The sequence below is a fragment of the Microtus ochrogaster genome, chromosome 16 (genome assembly GCF_000317375.1).
Source record: "Microtus ochrogaster isolate Prairie Vole_2 chromosome 16, MicOch1.0, whole genome shotgun sequence".
NCBI classification, from domain to species: Eukaryota; Metazoa; Chordata; class Mammalia; order Rodentia; family Cricetidae; genus Microtus; species Microtus ochrogaster.
In genome coordinates this window covers 17,796,321-17,815,554 of record NC_022018.1, presented here as the reverse complement: position 1 = coordinate 17,815,554, position 19,234 = coordinate 17,796,321, and the positions used below count along the sequence as shown (strand labels likewise).

Genomic DNA, 19,234 nt, shown 5'->3' with positions numbered 1-19,234 from the left:
CTGTGGGAGCAGGAAGGAAAGACAGCCGTTATGAGCACACTAGACCTCACTGTGCAATCAGAAGTAGTTCACAATGTGATCCCCTAGGGAGAGCTGTCTTTCATGGTAAATCTTTGCACTTCTAATGAGTTTGGTTAGTGGTCTTTTATAAAGTGCATATACCATAAACCCAAACTACTAATACAACAGAGTAGACTCCGGGACACAGAACAGAGCACTTATCGGAAGGAGAAGCACTCAGTATTCCAAAATAAACACAGGAAACAGGGTGACAGGCTCCAGACTGGACCTAGGAAACAAACAGGGCTTCCTGTTAGTGAAATAACAACAACAAAAAGAACAAAAAACCCTGAATGTTTGAAAATATCCTGCATCCTGTAAGAACCCCATAGGGAGAATAGGGGAACTACTCTGTCTGTTTCTGATTACTGTTGGGGGAATACATCATTTTTCTTTCATGTAAATCTACCTTGGTCCTTGTGTGGTTCTGACCCAAAGGAGAGAACAGAAACTGGACAGTCTGTGAAAAGTGTTCTACAGGCTGCTACTCAGGACACCAGAGCAGAACCCCTAGACCTGCAATGACCTTCTGCTTCAGTAGAAGCAAGATGTTCAACACAAGTGAAACCTGAAAAACAAACAAACAAACAAACAAAAAACCAAAAAACCAAGTGAAACCTGAAGAGTGAGGACAGAGCCTCGTGGTCCTAGGTTGGACAGGAGGTTGGTGTCTACAGTTGTAGGCACTTCCCGATAATAATGCACCCGCAAGTCCCCTGTGGACCTGGGTAGCAGCCTGAGTTCTCCTTTGTTAGCTTTGTCTGTGTCAAGGCCCTTAAATCCCTCTGTTATCATCCTTGAGAGAGAAAAACTACCTCTTGCCTATTTGTCTGTGTACCTACAATAAAGACTTTTCTTTTTTTGCAGAAAAAAATCTGCACCATTGGTTCCTGCACACACCAGACAGAAAATTCTTGCTTTGTATCAGTAGTAGAATGATTTTTCTCTTGCTAATGACCTTCGCTTAAACATTCCTTAGAAGGGGACTAGTTGAAAAGAGAAAGGGGAGGTGGGAGAGCTGACAAGCTAAGAACCAGGGCGGGGGGTGAAGCTGATAAGAGCGAGTTCAATGCAGGCAGAGCATGTCAAATAAAACCCACTGCTTTTTACAGTGAACAGAGTTGATTTAAACATTGTCTGGTTGAAGAGAACCCTCTTTATAAGTGGGGACTCATAAAATGACTGTGGAAAGGTACCAATTGTTTAGGAAAGGCAATCAGTTCACATCTTTTTCCAGATCTAGCATCCAGCATGTGCTATCCTACAACTCATGGTTCACCCACCTGCCACCGGTCCGTCCCAGCAGAGGAACCTTCACCTTCCAGATGGATGGCCTTGACCTTAGCCCTGGTCTCACTCAACTGTCTGTGTTCTCCAGCTCTTTCTTGACCACCCTGCGTTCTCTCTCTCTCTCTCTCTCTCTCTCTCTCTCTCTCTCTCTCTCTCTCTCTCTGGATTATGGCAAAGAGGACCCAGGAGAGATATAAAAAAAATTAAAGCATCTTCTTCAAGGAGGGGAGGCAGGAGAACTAAGGGGAAATGGAGGAGCCGTGAACTTGTGGCAGAGAAACATCTACACCAGAAAAAGAGGAGCAGGTCCTTAAAACTCAGCTGGGGCTGTCTTCTCACCCCAACTTTCTGTGTCATGAAAAGCTTTTGGTGGTTCTTTCGTCTGGAGATAATGGTGGTTAGGGGGACTCCACCGAAGTTTGCTGGTAGAATCATCATAGCTCTGACAAAGAAATCCAGCCAGGAAGAGATGTGTACTCCAGCAGTATATGGAACCAGCAATGACCTTTTCTAAAGCAAGACACTGTTTGCCAATGGCACATCTATCCGTTGTGATGCTGAACCTACTGGGATGCAAGATGGACATTACACCTTCATCTATTTTTCTGTTGCTGTAGTTGCATATGGGGAAGTGGTTCACTGAGAGACATTTTCAGACCTTCTTTTCATTTTTAATTACTGAAAATTTCAGGTGTAAAAACAAAACACACAGGTGAGGAGCGGTTTGTAGTATCTTCCAGGCTCAGCACTGTCCTCAGCATCTGAAAACCCCATTCCAAACCTGCTTTGTTTGTGCTCTCCCACTTCCTTCCTCTTTGCATTCTCCTCTGTAATATTCTAAAGCAAGTCTCAGGTAGGATATTATTTCCATAACCTCATTGCCCCACCCAACAACATTATATTAAAGAAGTTTTCATCTCATTGAATCAACAGCAAGTTGCACCAGTTTTTAAAGCCAAAAGAACAAGGAGGATCCAAAGCCCAAACGCTGGTCACTCAGCTGAGAACTGGATTCCTCTGCACAGAGACCAGCATATCTCTCATCATCATCCCCGACTCTGAGGCACAGCCCCTCAGAGGAAAGATCCAGCTGTTGTTGCTCAGCAGGTAGGCGATCACAGCTGTAGTCCTTTATTCTTCCTGAGTTTGCTTTCCATTTTGGACCAGAATTTATTTACGTTGTGTGTTGTAGATAGAACCACGGCCCCTGCTGCTCACCTCTGGACCACTGGATTGCATGCTGGAACAATCTGAGATCCTCACAAGGAATTAATCAAATTGGCAAAGCCTACGGGACAGGGGATGACTCTGTGTGAAGTCCTTTGGATCTCAGGGTCTCTCATCTCCTCCGTAACAGTCTGAAGTCTGGGCTTCATATCCTTCACTTCCCAAAAGCCTGTTGGAAGGCTGCCAGAGGAAAGAGGACATGTGGAGAAAATGTGAAAGAAGATTCTCAGACTTCCACATGTTCCCCTGGGGAGCATCGAGAAGCAGGGCTTACCTGGTGCCATCCCAGTTCCTGTTTTAATGGCTCATCATATCCCGTTGCGTGGTTGAAGCCCCAGCTCTGTGTGTGTATGCTCTGCTCTGTGTGTGCCTGCTGTAGTTCCTTTTGAACGAGTCAGTTGCAGGGAAGCTTCCTCCAGACAACTGACGTTCATTAAAATAGCAGAAAATGAGGTGGTGACTGGATCACGCTGCACAGGAGAGTGAGAAAGATTGTGGGAGAAGAACAAAGGCAAACACAGGACTGGGCCGCCGAGCTCTGCAGCTGTGGGAGCCTGGGCTGGGAAGAGTGTTTATTTTAGCTTCCCAGGCTTGCTGCTGCAAGACTGTGCCTCTCCTCATGGTGATGGTGACATGTAGCAGTTAGGCAGGAAACATCACAGCAGAGGAAAGGCGTTTTTTTGTTTTTTTGTTTTTTGGTGCAGGAATCATCAGTTTATTATAAAAGGAGGCACGGAAATTATTTACATGATGAAGAGCTCAGAACTTCGGCGGAATGGGCAGCTTCACGTGACACCATTTCAACAGCGATCAGTCCACGTACTTTCCAAGAATGTCACCGTCTCTAAATAAGAAATAATCCTTGTCGTCTAGAACGACTTTGGTGCCTCCGTACTCTGGGAGGAGAATTTTGTCTCCAACCTTCACGCTGACGGGTTGAATCTCTCCACCCTTTCCTTTCGCGCCTGATCCCACGGCCACTACCGTTGCTTGCAGTACTTTCCCTTGCGACTTTTCTGGAAGCATGATGCCACCTTTGGTCACCGTTTCGGCGGCACTCCTTTCAACCAATACTCTGTCAAAGAGCGGGAGAAACTTTTGGAACGCCTGTCCAGCCATGACTCGCGCCGCCGCCTCCGCCGCTCGGACTCTGCGCTCAGGCCGCCGCTGCAAGGAGAGTCCCCGGAAAGGCGGTTTTTAAGTAACAACAATTGCCAACTGGGTTAACTAGATCACAGGATCAAGATTTAGTTACCCATAGACTGGAGAACAAAGACACTTCCGAGTCCTATAAGGCCAAACTCAAGTCATCCAATGAAGAGGTTTTTGCTAAGGAGGATAAGCCTTTTATTCAAAGTCAAATCAGTCTTTTAAAAACATTTTTACCTTTATTTATTAATTTATTTTGTGTGCGGGCGTACACATATCAAGGTATGAGTGTGGTGGTCAGAAGACGATTTGAAGAGTTGGTTCTCTCTGTCATGTGGGTCATGGAGACTGAACTGAGCTCTTCAAGCATGGCAGCAGATGCCTTTACTCACTGAGCCAATCTGCTGGCCCTAATTTTATTTCTTTTCAGTTGATATAGAAAACACAATCATTTTAATGGGTGCACATTGTATAAATGTCTATTTCCTGATCTGCTTTGACTCTGTTTTTGGAGACAGAATCTTATTATGCTGTCCAAGCTGGCCTGGAAGTTGCTGTGGAGATCAGGCTGGCCTTGAATTCATAGAGATCTACCTACTTCTGTCTCCCTGGGATTAGAGGCCTGTGCCGTCATGCTGAGTATCTTTAGCCTTTGTTTATGGTGGAAAAATCCAGACTTTCTTCTAATGTTTTGAAGACGTGGAAATAACTTTATCTAAAGCCACCCAACTGCATAATAATAGCACACTAGAGCCTGTTACTTTTATCTAAGTGTAACTGAGAGCCCACAGATAGGAAAACACCACCATTTCACTGTTGGATATCGACCATTTTACCAGATCTGGGCTGCTGCTCAGCAGCAGATTGCTTGCCTAGCATGTACAAGGCTCTGGGTTCAATCTTCAGGACACGTCATCAACATAAAATAATAACAACAATAATAAAAAGCTAAACAGTCAAGAACTGTTCTTAATAACATACCAACATGTACATATACATGTATTTATCTTCATTGTTTTACCTGTATAAAACACTATATATAATATTTCAGACTGGAGAGATGACTCTCAGTTATGAGTACTTGTTGCTTTTCCAGAGGACTCAAGCTCAGTTACACCTGTCTGTAATTCCCTTTCCAGAAGATCTGATGCTTTCTTCTGACCTCCACTGGCACCAGGTTTGTACACAGTACACAGACATACATCTAAACAAAAATCTATACACACCAAAGAATTAATATAGTCATTAAAAATGTTATGTATTGCTGGAAAACCTATTTTTCCTGATTTCTCCCACATGTTCAGTTGAACACTGAGTGAGACTGGTTCCTGAAGGCTCATATTTAAATGCCTGGTACCCAGTTGATGAAACTATTTGGGAAGGATTAGGGGGTGTGGCCTTGTTGGAGGAGGTGTGTCATAGGGAGTGGGTTCTAGGTCACAGTCTGTCGTTGGAGGAAAGTCAAAATGGCAAGAAGAGAAACGACTACTCAGATTGCATCCACAGTCCAGAGCAGAGAGAACCAATCCCATGAGGAGCCCCAGTCAGGAGTGAGGGGGGAATCCCCCAGTTCCAAGGCTGTCACGGAGTCAGCGGACACAGATAGGTATTACTCCCTTAACCCACATTTAGTAAGAAGTCACTTGTTACACTCAGAATGAGACATGTTATAATCTGAATGAAGACTGAACCAGTAGGTAAACAGCATGAACAATAGCAGGGATGCTAGACTCACCCGGCAGGGGTTTTTAAGCAGTCATTTGAGGGGCCAGGTATGCAGTTTGGTGGCAGAGTCCTTGCCTAGTATTCATGAGGCCTTAGTTTTGGTCTCCAGCACTGGATAGAAGACAAAAAGGACCTAGTAGCCTTAAATGTCCCAACAACAATCACAGGCTTACTAGAATCAAGCAAAACATAAGACAAAACAAAATAAGGAAACCAGCAAAGGAACATCAAACTTTCAGCTAAGAAACAGAAAATATAAAGAAACAACAACCGCAAAACTTAAACTTATAATTGAAACATGTAATAACTAAAAATTTAAAAAATTGTGAGTAGGTTCAGTGGTAGAATGGGCAGAAATGAAGAGGGAACCAGTGGACTTGAAAGTGGAACAGCAGAAACTGCAAAATGAACAACTGAAAAACATACTCCGAAAGCATTGTCAGAACCCTAGACATGTAGGGCTGAAACAAAGACCTAACACATCACAAAAAAAGTGAGGATGTAGCAGAGGATGATGGTTTAAAAGCTGCTCCACATTTGACAATAGACATAAAAATGCAGAACAAAGAGGCTGGGTAGACTATTGAGATGCCCCCCTAGGCAAGATACTGCAGACTCGTCACAATTAAACCTCTGAAAATGGAAAGCCATGCAAAGTTCTCTCTCTCTGTCTCCCACCTCTCTCTCTCCTTTCTGTTTTTACTTGTTTATTTATTTTAAAACAATCTTTTCTCATTTTACATACCAATCCCAGTTTCAACTCCTTCCCGCTCCCCCCACCTTGCTGCCATCCTTTTCCTCTTCCGCTCCTCAGAGAGGGTAAGGCTTCCCTTGGGAATCAACCAAGTCTGGCACATCACTCTGAGACAGGGCCAAGCCCTCCCTCCTGTATCTAGGTTGAACAAGGTATTCCTCCAGAGAGAATAGGCTCCAAAAAGCCAATTCAAGCACTAGGAATAAATCCTGGCCCCACTGCCAATTATCCCACAGACCGCTTAGGCCACACAATTGCCACCTGCATTCAGAGGATCTAGTTTGGTCCCATGAGGGTTCCCAACTGTCAGTTCAGAACTCCCACTAGCTCAGCCAGGTCAACTGTTTCTGTGGGTATCCACAGACCCCTTTTCTCATATTATTGCTCCTCCCTCTCTTTGACTGAACTCTGGAAGATTAGTCCAGTGCTTAGCTGTGGATCTCTGCATCTGCTTCCATCAGTTGTTGGATGAAAGTCCTATTATGACAATTAAGGTAGTCATCAATCTGACTACATCAGGGGAAGGCCAGTTCAGATCTCCTCTCCTCTCCTCTATTGTTTGGAGTCTTAGCTGGGGTCATCCTTGTGGATTCCTGGGAATTTCCCTAGTGCCAGATTTCTTGCTAGCCCCATAATGGCTCCCTCACTCAAGATAACACTCTATATAAATAAAGAAATAAAGAAAAAACTATATTACCATCTTTATATTATCATCTTATTAAATGCTGATAAAACCTTCAACAAAATTTAACATCCCTTCACGATGAAGGTCTTGGAGAGATCAGGGATACAAATAATAAACATAATAAAAGCAATACACAGGAATCCAACAGCCAACATCAAACTAAATGGAGATGTGAATCGACTAAAATCAGGAACAAGTCAAGGCTGTCCACTCTCTCCATATCTATTCAATACAGTACTTGAGGTTCTAGCTAGAGCAATAAGACAACAAAAGGAGATCAAGAGAATACAAATTGGAAAAGAAGAAGTCAAACTTTTGCTATTTGCAGACAGCATGACAGTATACATAAGTGACCCAAAAAATTCTACCAGAGAACTTCTACAGCTAATAAGCACCTTCAGTGATATGGCAGGATACAAGGTCAACTCAAAAAGATCAGAAGCCCTCCTATATACAAATGATGAAAGGGCTGAGAAAGAAATCAGAGAAATATCACCCTTCACAATAGCCACAAACAGCATAAAACATCTTGAAGTAATGCTAACCAAAGAAATGAAAAACCTGTAAGACAAGAATTTTAAGTCTTTGAAGAAACAAATTGAAAAAGATACCAGAAAATGGATATATCTCCCATGTTCTTGGATAGGTCGGATCAATATAATAAGAATGGCAGTCTTACCAAAAGCAATCTACAGATTCAAGCAATCTCCATCCAAATCCTAACACAATTCTTCACAGACCTCTAAAGAATAATACTCAATTTCATACGGAAAAACAAAAAGCCTAGGATAGCCAAAATAATTCTGTACAATAAAGAAACTTCTGGAGACACCACCATCCATGACTTCAAGCTCTACTATAAAGCTATAGTAATGAAAACAGCTTGATACTGGCACAAAAACAGACAGATGGACCAATGGAATCTAATTGAAAACCTTGATTATTAATCCATACACCTATAAACACCTGATTTTTGACAAAGAAACTAAAATTATACAATGGAAAAAAAGAAAGCATCTTCAACAAATGGTTCTGGCATATCAATATGGATGTCAACAAGTGGAAGAATGAAAATAGATCCATATCTATGCCTGTGCACAAAACTCAAATCCAAATAAGTCCAGTCACACTGAACCTCATAGAAGAGAAAGTGGGAAGTAGCCTTGAACAGATGGGTACAAGAGACTACTTCCTAAATATAACACTGGGACGTTCTTAACAGCAGTAACAGGGAAACAACAGCTTGCATTTGGAAGACAATTCTAACAACCGTGACTTTTTATTTGGTTTTTAGGGACAGGGTTTCTCTGTGTAGCTTTGGAGACTGTCCTGGCACTAGTTCTGTAGATCAGGTTGGCCTCTAACTCACAGAGATCTGCCTGCCTCTGCCTCCCGAGTCTTGGAATTAAAGGTGTGTATCATCACCGCCTGGCCCTGACTGTGACTTCTCATAGGAGACTGCTGGGACCAGAAGAAAATGGCTCACTCTTGAAAAGCCAAAGCTAAAAACCCAGCGGGTGCTGAAAAGATGACTCAGCCCTTAAGAGCATATGCTGTTGTTCTAGACGGCCCAGGTTAGGTCCTCAGCACCCATGCCAGGTGACTCACAACCACCCATAACTCCAATTCTAGGGCATGTTCTGGTCTCCAAGGGCACCAGGCACTAACATGATGTGTAGACGTACATGCAGGTTAGCATTTACACACATAAAATAAAAATAAATAAAGAATTTAAAAATACCCAGCATTAGCTGGGCAATGACAGCAGAGGTCTTTAATGCTAGTACTCTGGAGGTAGAGGCAGATCTTTGAGTTTGAGGTCTGCCTGGTCTACAGAGCAAGTTCCAGGACAACCAGGGTTACACAGAGAAACTCTGCCTCAATAAAACAAAACAAAAAAAACAAACGAATAATAATCCTCATATCCAGCAAAAATCTGCTTCCGGGATGAAAAAAAATAATCTTCAGATGAAGGAAAGGTAAGAAAAATTGTCCCCACTAGGGATGCTCAGGCAGAAGAGCTAAAGAAGATCATGGGACAGAAAAAAAAAATCACAAGAACAAAAAGAAAACAAACATGGAACATGAAAAAAGGACAAAGCAAGTGGTTAAAAAAAAAAGAGGAAAGAGAGAGGAAGGGAGAGGGAGAGAGGAACATACATGAGTAAACAGTACATTTTCCTTCTCTTAAATTTTTAAAATTATGTTCAGTGATTGAAGCAAAAAATGCATTTGTTCTTGCTGATGTGACTATAAATGTACATAAAGGAAATTTCTACCCTTGTTCTTGGGGTTCATCTTGAGGACAGTTTCTGGTCAGCCAGCTAAAACATTCTGTTTGTTCTGTGTTCCCCTGCCCCACCTGGTGATTAGCTGTAGGGCATTGTTGACTCCGTCGTTGGTGTGGTAATTTCCCACCTGCCTGGGCGGGAATCCTTGTGCAGCAGTGAGGTATATAAGGATTTCCCCAAGGTTGAATAAATGGCATTCGGCTGATCTCCTTTCGGATGACCCAGGTCTCTTTGTGCGTTCTTTCAATCTCCAGGCCCTTGCCCGACTTGTGCGTACAGTACAGTGGCATGCAAACTGTACCGAGGGGCTAACACATAATCAGGTGTTACAGCAGGTTAAAGGAAGATGAGGTTCTAAGTGCCATTCCAGCTGGCAACACGAGAAGAATGTGCTGGTTATTTTATATAAATATAATGCATAAGTAAGATGTTTAGTGCAACTACCAAAAAAAACTATAGAAGAGATACACTCCAAAACATTAAACAGAACTCACCCCAAAATGTTATCCTAGAAAATGTTAAGGTGGCTCATAGGATGAAAGGAAAAGCAGAAAGATCAATAAAATAAAATTGATGACTTACTTTTAATGTGTCAGTATTATACTGAGTGCTAATGGACTGCATACAGTAATTTAGGGGCAGAGATTGGCAGGGTGGACACAACATGCTCCAGCTATATGCTGTCTCTAAGAAAGTCACTTTAGGGGGAGGGAGAGGGTTCAGTCAGTAAAATGCAAGCAAAAGAACCTGAGGTCAGATCCCCAGCAACCATGGTAAAAGATGACTGTAGCAGTGTGAGTCTCTAATCTTATTTCTGGGGAGGTAGGGACAGGTGCATCCTGGGAACTCATTAGCTAGCTAGTCTGGCTGAATCTGGGTTCAGTGAGAGACCCTGTCTAAAAAAATCTAAGGAGGTGATCAATTGAGGGAGACATTTGAGGTTGACCTCTGACTTCCACACACCTGTACGCCCACATGCACAAATACACACAGCACTCACAAAAATAAAACCAAAGTCACCTTAAATATAATTATACAGACAGATTAGAAGGAATACAAAAGAAGTCATGTTGATGAACAGTGGGCTGGGTTCCGCCACCCGGATCACAAACAGCTAGCTTAGCCCCGGAAATAACAACACACAAACTGTATTCTTTTAAACACTGCCTGGCCCATTAGTTCCAGCCTCTTATTGGCTAGCTCTTACATATTGATCTAACCCATTTCTAATAATCTGTGTAGCCCACAAGGTGGCTTACCAGGGAAGATCTTAACCTGCGGCTGTGTCCGGTGGGAGAATCATGGTGACTCACTGACTCAGCTTCTTTCTCCCAGCATTCTGTTCTATCTACTCCTCCTACCTAATTTTTTGTCCTATCAGGCCAAGCAGTTTTCTTTATTAGTTAACCAATGATACAAGACCCACCTCCATCAAAGTCAGGTGTGGTTCATACCTGTAACTCCAGTGAGTTTGAGGTTAGCCTGAGTTATATTGTGCAGAGAGATGGAGATATGAAGAGAGATGATGGTGGTGGTGAAAATGAGGAGGAGGGTAGAGAAGAAGGGTGAGGAGAGAGACAGAGGAAGATGTAGCTATACCAATATTAGACAAAGCCAACTTTGAGGCAATTGGCAAATTAAATTGAAAGCTTGCATCCACCAGGGAGCGGCGGCAATCTGGTGTGGGCATGTTCAAAGCAAAGCTTGAGAATCAGCGAGCACCATCTAACAGAAGAAAAGACAGAAATTCACATCAGCGCCTTCTTGAACAACAGTCAGGCCAGCTAGAGAAAACATCAGCGAGGGCTGACAAGAGGCCAAGGGTCCTAACTGAGCGTCCAGTAGGTGTCTAGACCTGTGCAGCCAACAGCACATTACCAGGTCTTTTCAAGTGGCTATGGAGCAAACCCAAAGGGAAGCCATATTCCAACCATGAAACAAATCTCAGCATACTTAAAAGAATTAAAGCCCCACAGGGCAGTGATGGTGAACGCCTTTAATCCCAGCACTTGGGAGACAGAGGCAGGAATATCTCTAAGAGTTCAAGGCCATCATGGTCTATAAGAGCAAGTTCCAGGACAGGCTCCAAAACTACAGAGAAACTCTGCCTCAAAAAACAAAAAACAAAACAAAACAAAAACAAACAAACAAAAAAAGAATTAAAGCCCCACAGAATGCATTCTTCAGCAAGAAGATAAAAATCAGGAATCACTAAGTAACACAACAGGACAGACTCTGAGACCTGAAATCTAACAGCACAGTTCTAAATAATGCAGACACTGAAGAAGAAATTTAAGAAGGCATTAAATGGAATGAGATGAAAACAGCATTTGTGACTGGTAATGCACTAAAGCAGCATGCAAAGAGAACACTTTAAAACTAAGATTTACCCTTGAAAGTGAACACCTCAGATCACTCATCTAAGCTCGCACGCTAAGAATCTAGAAAAAGAGAATAATGGATGTCCAATGCAAGTATATATCCTTCAACAATGAAATGGCTAAGCCAACCTGTGAATCCATATTGTGGAATATTGTATGGCAATTGAAAAGTGTCAAGTTTTTGGTACTTACAATAATCTGGAAGGATTTATAGAGAACTTTGTGGAATGAAGGAAATCAATTTTGAATGTTTCATGCTTTATAATTATAGTTATACAAACATGACTACAAAAGACAATACTACGGGATGAAGTGACACAGTAGCAGTTGATGGAGCTTAGTGGTACAGGGACCAGAAGTAGGTGTGGCTAGAAAAGATCAACAAGAGGCTTTCATGTGAAGATGAAACTGTTCTGCCTCGTCTTTAACATGCATTTATTTGGTTATTATTTTTTAATTTATGTACCTGTGGAGGCTGTAAAAGGACATCAGATCCCTTGGAACTGGAGCTACAGATGGTTGTGGGTACCCAGTGTGGATGCTGGGGACTGAACTGAGGTCTCCCAGAAGCAGAAAACACTCAGTCACTGGATCATCTTTCCAGGTCCCATGTTCTACACTTTGACTTTATCACTACTAAACTACTAACATTCCCAGTAAGGATACCCAGGGCTACAGTTGGGCAAGATGTTAACCACTGGGAAAAACTAGGTAATGATTATGTGCAGCGTCTTTGCAATAGTCCTTACAAGTATATGTAGACCCAAAATTGTGTCAAAATAACAGATTTAATGTGTGTGTGTGTGTGTGTGTGTGTGTGTGTATACAAGAAGATAGACTCACTGGGATTCTGAGGGTTCATAAAAAGCTGCCGCCTTTCCCTAGCAACCCTTATAAATGCCCAGGGAAAGGATATGGACTTCATGTTCCCCACTGACTAATTGTTCTTGTAGAATGATATCCACAACAACGCAGCTGATCACAGCCCTAGCTGCAGCGTTAGAACCCTCTGGGGACTTGAGAGCATCTACACAAGGACTCCATTGCCCCTCCCTCATCCAGGACACTGTTCATCACTGTGTGTCAAGCAACGATACCTTCGGATCATTTCATGTATGGAGAAAGAAGCCACGAAACACCTGTGGCTGTGCCCAGGCAGAGCAAGCATCCCTTTGAGGGTCCTTAGTCTCATTTTCTAAAAGAATTTAAACACAGACTCCAAAATAAGTTTCAGGACAATTTTCTTAGAGACGGACAAAATCAACAATTAGAGGCAAGCAGAAAATCCTGGAAACTGCCCAGAGGGGAGCTGGAAAAGTCTTCTAAGTTAGGCGTGGAGTCCGAGAGAGAAAGTCCAGTGATGGAGGAAGCAGCCTAGGAATGCAGGGTTGAAGATTCAGATTCAGACAGTATTAGACCTCAGGCTTCTGTGTTCCAAGGCTGCACAGACATACAGTTAGGAACAGAAACAAATGGTTTACTAAGAAAGGGAAAGGACTCCCGAGAATGGAAGTGGGGTTGTGAACTGCAGAAAGAGTCCCTAAACCGTGCAACCACAACCATAAGGTTGTATGGCCCTTTATCGTCTCCCTCTTTTTGGGTTTGTATTTCCTTGGCTCCCCCAGAACTTTCACACAAGTTCTGTTTGTTATAGAAGCCTGGTTAGGAAAGGGCTTCCAGGCTCCTCTGCAAACTGGATTTTTTCATATGTTAATCTCTCCCCACTCACATTTTTTATTTACTATTTGGTGGGTTTTAAAATTTATTTATTTATTTATTATTCGGCTTTTAAATTTTTTTGTTTAATTTTATTTAAAAATAAATTTTTAAATTTATTTGTTTTTTATTTGGTGTTTTCTGTTTTTAAATTTATTTTTAATCTATTTTAATCTATTTATTTATTTATTTTTGTTCTCTGAGCTTTATACAGTATCAAGATGAGAGCAAGCTAAGAGAAGGGCTGTAGAAAATCAGGCACTCCCTCAGCCTGCCCTTAGGGACTCAGCTTACTGCATCTAGTTACATCATCACAAGTTGGCAAGCCTTTAAATGGTCCCTCTCTTTCTCTCTCTGGTTCTCTCTGTCTCCCGGTCTGGTCTCACTCTCTCCCCACTGTCTTTTTCTCTTTCTCTGTCTGCTCTATCTCTCTCCCATGTCCACACTCCAACATAGTCTCTCTTTCTCTCCTGAGACCTGCCAAGGAACTCTGCTGCTAAACCCTAACATTGGTTCAGCAGATAAATCCGAACAAGAACATTTTTGATCATTGCCAAGAATTTGCCCTAGGATTCCCAATTTTCTTGTGATTTTATTTTAAGCAAGTAAAATGAATCTATCCTATTTCTTAAATTTTTGAAATATTTATTTTGCTATTTTTTTGAGAATTTTATACATGAATACTGCATTTACATAATTTCTACTCCATTCACTGCCCCCAGTTCTTCCATAGTCTTCCCAAACATTCTCAATTCCATGACCCCTTCTTTAATTATAGTTATTATTGTATCACATGCAGACACACTAACCTACACACATGTATTGCTGGTATGTACGTGTGTTTAGAGCTGACATTTGGGACTGATTAACCCATCATGCGGCTCACTCCTGGAGAAGACTGTTCTTGTCTCTTGGCAGCAATTAATGGCCTGTAGCTTTTTTCATCTGAGAGTGAGGCCTTGCAAAATTTTCACTGTCCACACTAGAATGTTAGATGATGTCACTGTGTGGGTTAGGCAACCATATTGTTGAAATTTCATGGTCCGGCTCCTTTCTTAATGTTTCCGTCTCCAGTCCCCACTGTCAAGCCACATGGCCACTATTCAAGCTCAACCATAGCTATTTCTCAAGTGTGTTATCTCCCTTTCCACCATATATTTTGCTTTTTGGTGGCCAAGAATATTTTAAAACAAACCTCCTCCAAGTATGACATCATTTTGACTCCAGTACTTTAGTATGTATCTCCAGAGGACAAGAGCTCTGCTTGTCTGTGCATAGCTGTGCATGCTCACACACACTACTAAAAGGTAACTCTGCCCAGAATAAATTAGCTGCACCTGCCCAGGGACAGTCTCAAATGTCTTTTAAAATTTGGATTGGAGGAATTTATAGGAAGGAGAGAGAGTTGGCAGGAGAGAAGGGAAATACAGAGGGGGGAGAGTAAGAGTAATATAATCAGATTGCACTCTACAGGCTGTCTTAGCTAGGGTTTCTCTTGCTATGAAGAGACACTGTGACCACAGCAACTCTTATAAAGGAAGACATGTAACTGGGACTGGCCTACAGTTCACAGGCTCAGTTCATTATCATTATGGCAAGAAGCATGGCCACATGCAGGCAGACCTGTTGCTGGAGTAGGAGCTGAGAGTTCTGCATCTCCATCCACAGGCAGCAGGAGTAAAACGACATTAGGCCTAGTGAGCACCTGCGACCTCAAAGACCATCCCCACAGCAATACAGTTCTTCTGACAAGGCCACATCTACCCCCAACAAGGCCATAGCCCCTAATAGTGCCACTCTATTTGGGCCAAGCATTCAAACACATGAATCTACGGGGTCCATTCCTATTCAAACCACCACAGTCCACTCCCTGGCTCCCCTAGGCTTGTAACCATAACAACATAGAAATGCATTCAGTCCAACTTCAAAAGTCCCCACAGTCTATTGCGATCTTACCCTGTTTAAAAGTCTAAAGTTCAAAATCTCTTCTGAGATTCATGAAATCTCTTAACTGTAATCCACTGTAAAATTAAAATGTAAAGGCAGGTCACATACTTCCAATATACAATGGCATATTACTATTTCAAAAAGTAGGGGAAAGACCATAGTGAGGAAATATCGGACCAGTTGTTTCCAGGACAGAGAGACATTTTCTTCAGTGTTGTAGTCAATGGGAAGGTACAGGTTGTCCCCTAAATAACCCTGGTTCATGTTTTTCGAAGCAATTCTAACAAAACTCACTGGTTCATATATGCAAAGACATGAGAATAGAAGAGGACTACTTGGGAAGAGGAAGGTGACGCAGTGCGGGGTGGTAGGAGGACAAAAGATGGTAATAACATGTGAATATGATCAAAATATATTATATGTATGTCTGAAAATGCCATAAGGAAACCCATTATTATGTGTAGTTAATACATGTTAACAAAAACATAAATTTCTAAGAATGAGTTCGTTAGCTGATTCTTTTTTTTTTTTTTTGGTTTTTCGAGACAGGGTTTCTCTGTAGCTTTGGTGCCTGTCCCGGAACTAGCTCTGTAGACCAGGCTGGCCTGGAAGTCCCAGAGATCCTCCTGCCTCTGCCTCCCGAGTGCTGGGATTAAAGGCGTGCACCACCACCGCCCGGCCGTTAGCTGATTCTGAATCACAATCCTGATGAGAGCCACACAATACTTCTGAGCAAGCACCTTCCTGAGGCTCTTCCTGTCTGAAGGGTCCTTCCTCTCTGCTTCCCATTCATTTCTGGAAGAAATGCTGCCACAATTTTACAGGCTCTTCCATCTTCTGAATTTCTCTGCTGCTTTCATGTAGTAGTTTGGCACACTCCTCTGGAGCAACATTTTCAAAACTCCTCAAGTTATCCTAATATGCAGCCATCACTGAGATCTGGTAGTCTAATATCTACTCTACAACTTAAGACCTAGGAAACAGAGGTTTGAAGAGGTGGAGAGACTGCCTCCTCTCTCGGAGTGCCTTACTGGTCGAACCCAATAAGGTCTCGTAGTTCACAGGTCAATGATTTTTTTTTCCCCTCTGAGCTTTGGTGTTAGAAGATGGATGTGGCTCATTGACTCATTCAGTAGTTGGCTAACTCATTCATTCAAAATCATGTCCTCCATTGGGGCTACAGCAGGGAAGAGATAGGTGTGGCTCCTCCAAATTGATCATGATTTTTCAACACAAATTCTCAACACCATTCCTCATACAAATTGTTCTGGGTCCTTAGACACACTGAACCAAGTTACTGCCAGAGCCTTGAGGCTCAGTAACTCACAAGCCCCAGGCCCTATAACACACTGATCACAGCCCCTCCAGGATATGGTCTCTATCTACAGGCCCTGGATACTAGCCGTGTGTGTACTTGGGAGGTTGTGGACGCATGCTTCACACTCCTTCACATTTTTGCACATGCTCTTTTCTATTAGAGTGGCTGGAAATAAGGCAACTCCTGCTTCTAGAAGAGTCAGCACTGTCAGGTCAGGCTTCTCTCACTCGCCCAGTGCTAACTCCTCCTGACACCTTTACTGCTGTATCAGAACAGGACTCTGGTTTCCACGACACACTGCTTGCTGTTTGTAGCTGCTCCTTTTTCTGTTGCACATGGAACAGCCAACCATGAGTCTCACAGCGGTTCTCAAAAATGTTCCCTAGACAGCAGCCTGGGCATCATGTAGGGACCAAATGAGAGTTCTCTGCCCAGACTTTCCAAACTGGGGACTGCTGAGGTAGGGTTTCTCCTACAGGTCATTCTGATGCATGGTCAGGTTCCATACCCACCCTTTCATGATGCCTTTTGCTTTAGAGGCACTCCATTTAAAAGGTGGTTAGTTATCTGAACTAGAGTAATCTTCCCTCTAGATCAGAGGCTCTCAGCCTTCCTAATGTTGCTACCGCTTAGAATAGTTCCTCATCTTATGGTGGCCCCAAGCCATAAAATTATTCATGACTATAATTTTACTACTGTTATAAATCATAATGTAAATATATGATATACAGGGTACCTGATATGTGACCCCTGTGAAAGGGTCATCCCCCCCCCCTCCCGGGGTTGAGAATCACTGCTCTAAAGGCAATGAGCAGGTTTGATGGTATTATCTCTACCTATCACTAGAGTCCTAGAGTCCAAGACAGAACAAGAGTCTTCTTGAAATCCCCTACAGGAGAATTATCTTGCCTGGCAGATGATAACTGTCACCCCCTCCTCACAGCTGACTGTGATCCCTTTAGCAATAACCATACTCAACACCATGAAACCTGAGCCTCGGCCTCTGGCTGGTAGCTGCTGAGTGCTCTCCATTCTTTTCATTCTCTTGAGCTGTGTCACTCCCATGATGCCCCTCTTTCAGATTGATGGCTGTTCCAAGAGATAATGGGTCTAAAACAGTTCTGTGGTTTGTTTCCCTTGAGACCAAGGTCTGCTTGGTCTTCTCGCTTAGTCAATAAATAAATAAATAAATAAATAAATAAATAAATAAATAAATAAAAGTTTTTTTCTCTTCTTGCTTTAAGTCCAATATATCTTGTTTCTGAAGATCCACTGGAATCTTCTGGGCTTGAGGAGACCCATTGTTCTTCTTTAAACCCTCAGCCTTATTTGGTTTAATTTTTTGGTACTTGTTTTTGAATGGGCCTGTGTTTTTGTGTACCTCTTTCTTTCCCCAAGTTCCTAGTGTCATCTGTTTTGGCTTCTTCCTTCCTTCCTAACCAAAAACAGACAAATTGGTTGTGGATCTCTCTTGATCTTCTGTTCTGTGATTCTGGTCACCAAAGGGGACTTGGCTAAGCCAACATCACCATCTTTACTATATGATGATCTTATATCCCCTAGGGTGGGAACTGGGACTTGATTTGGTGGAAAATCCTACTTTTTCAATGAAAGTTGCTCCGGAAACAGATGAACGACTGTAACATCTTGGGGTAATTGTTTCTGGAATCTTCCTAGGATCCCTGAGATATTTAGACACAAAGATTGATATGAAAGCATATGCTTGGACTCTTTGTGCACCAGGAGTCTGACCATGGCCTAGAGATAGACAAGGCAGGGCGTTTTTAAAGTTGTGATTTTTAAAGGTATTTAAGAAATGATGAGGACTAATGCTAAAACTCCTTAAGACAGACACTGAGACTTCCCAAGGACAGATGATGTTGGCAACAAAAAGGAAATATCAGTGCTGACTTTTCAAAGTACAAAATGGTAGGTAAGGGGTCCTGTATATCTTAGAAATTATCACTATATCAAAATGTCTTCATATGCAAAATCTAACAAAATTATTAAAATAATTTCTGGGAAATAAGGTTTTTGTTCCTAAATGCATTTCGCTGCATAAAATGGCTCACTATCTAACACATTTTATTGGGACAGATGTATTTCTCTAGAGGTCGGTCTTGTTCATGGTGGTGATCATGAGTCTTGGTGCAGTTATAGGTAATATTAGACAATAAAGTGGGACTCACACTCCCAGGGAATGACAGCCATGACGGACAAGGTTGCTGGTGGGAATAAGGGAATCTTTAAGGCAGGAGAGATGGGGGGGGGGCTGTGAGTGAGGCTCTGCTGAGTCAGTAACTGACTGGTTCCTTCCGAGGGACTTCAGAAGTCGGCTGTACAGCAGAAGGGAGTCATAACTCATCATCTATTAACCTTATCTGAAGTGAAACGATACAACTTCAATTGCCTTCATTTAGGATTTCAGACAGGACACCACTAACTGTCATGTTGGGATTCTCCACTGAGTGTCCACTGTTTAGAGCAGTGGTACTCAACCTTCCTAAAGTAACAGAGTAATTCTTTAATACACTCCTTCACATTGTGGTGACCCCCAGAAATTTACGTTAAAAATTATGGTGACCATAAAATTGTTTCATTGTTTCTTCATAACTGAAAATTTGCTACTGCTATGAATTGCAATGTAAGTATCTGATAATGACTCCAAGGGGTCATGATTGAGAATCACTG

The 19,234-nt window shown here is 42.4% G+C and overlaps 1 protein-coding gene across 1 annotated transcript; it reads right to left on the bottom strand.

Moving 5' to 3' along the window:
* Positions 1-3,252: 3,252 nt before the first annotated feature.
* On the bottom strand, positions 3,253-3,755 carry LOC102002474 (10 kDa heat shock protein, mitochondrial). The gene has a single exon (XM_005354803.2). It carries the CDS (start codon positions 3,694-3,696, stop codon positions 3,388-3,390), a length of 309 nt encoding a protein of 102 aa, XP_005354860.1. The 5' UTR covers positions 3,697-3,755; the 3' UTR covers positions 3,253-3,387.
* Positions 3,756-19,234: the final 15,479 nt, after the last annotated feature.

Bases quoted from the DNA above. Each gene is read 5' to 3' on its own strand.
- LOC102002474 (XM_005354803.2), bottom strand. From the start codon at position 3,696: ATGGCTGGACAGGCGTTCCAAAAGTTTCTCCCGCTCTTTGACAGAGTA.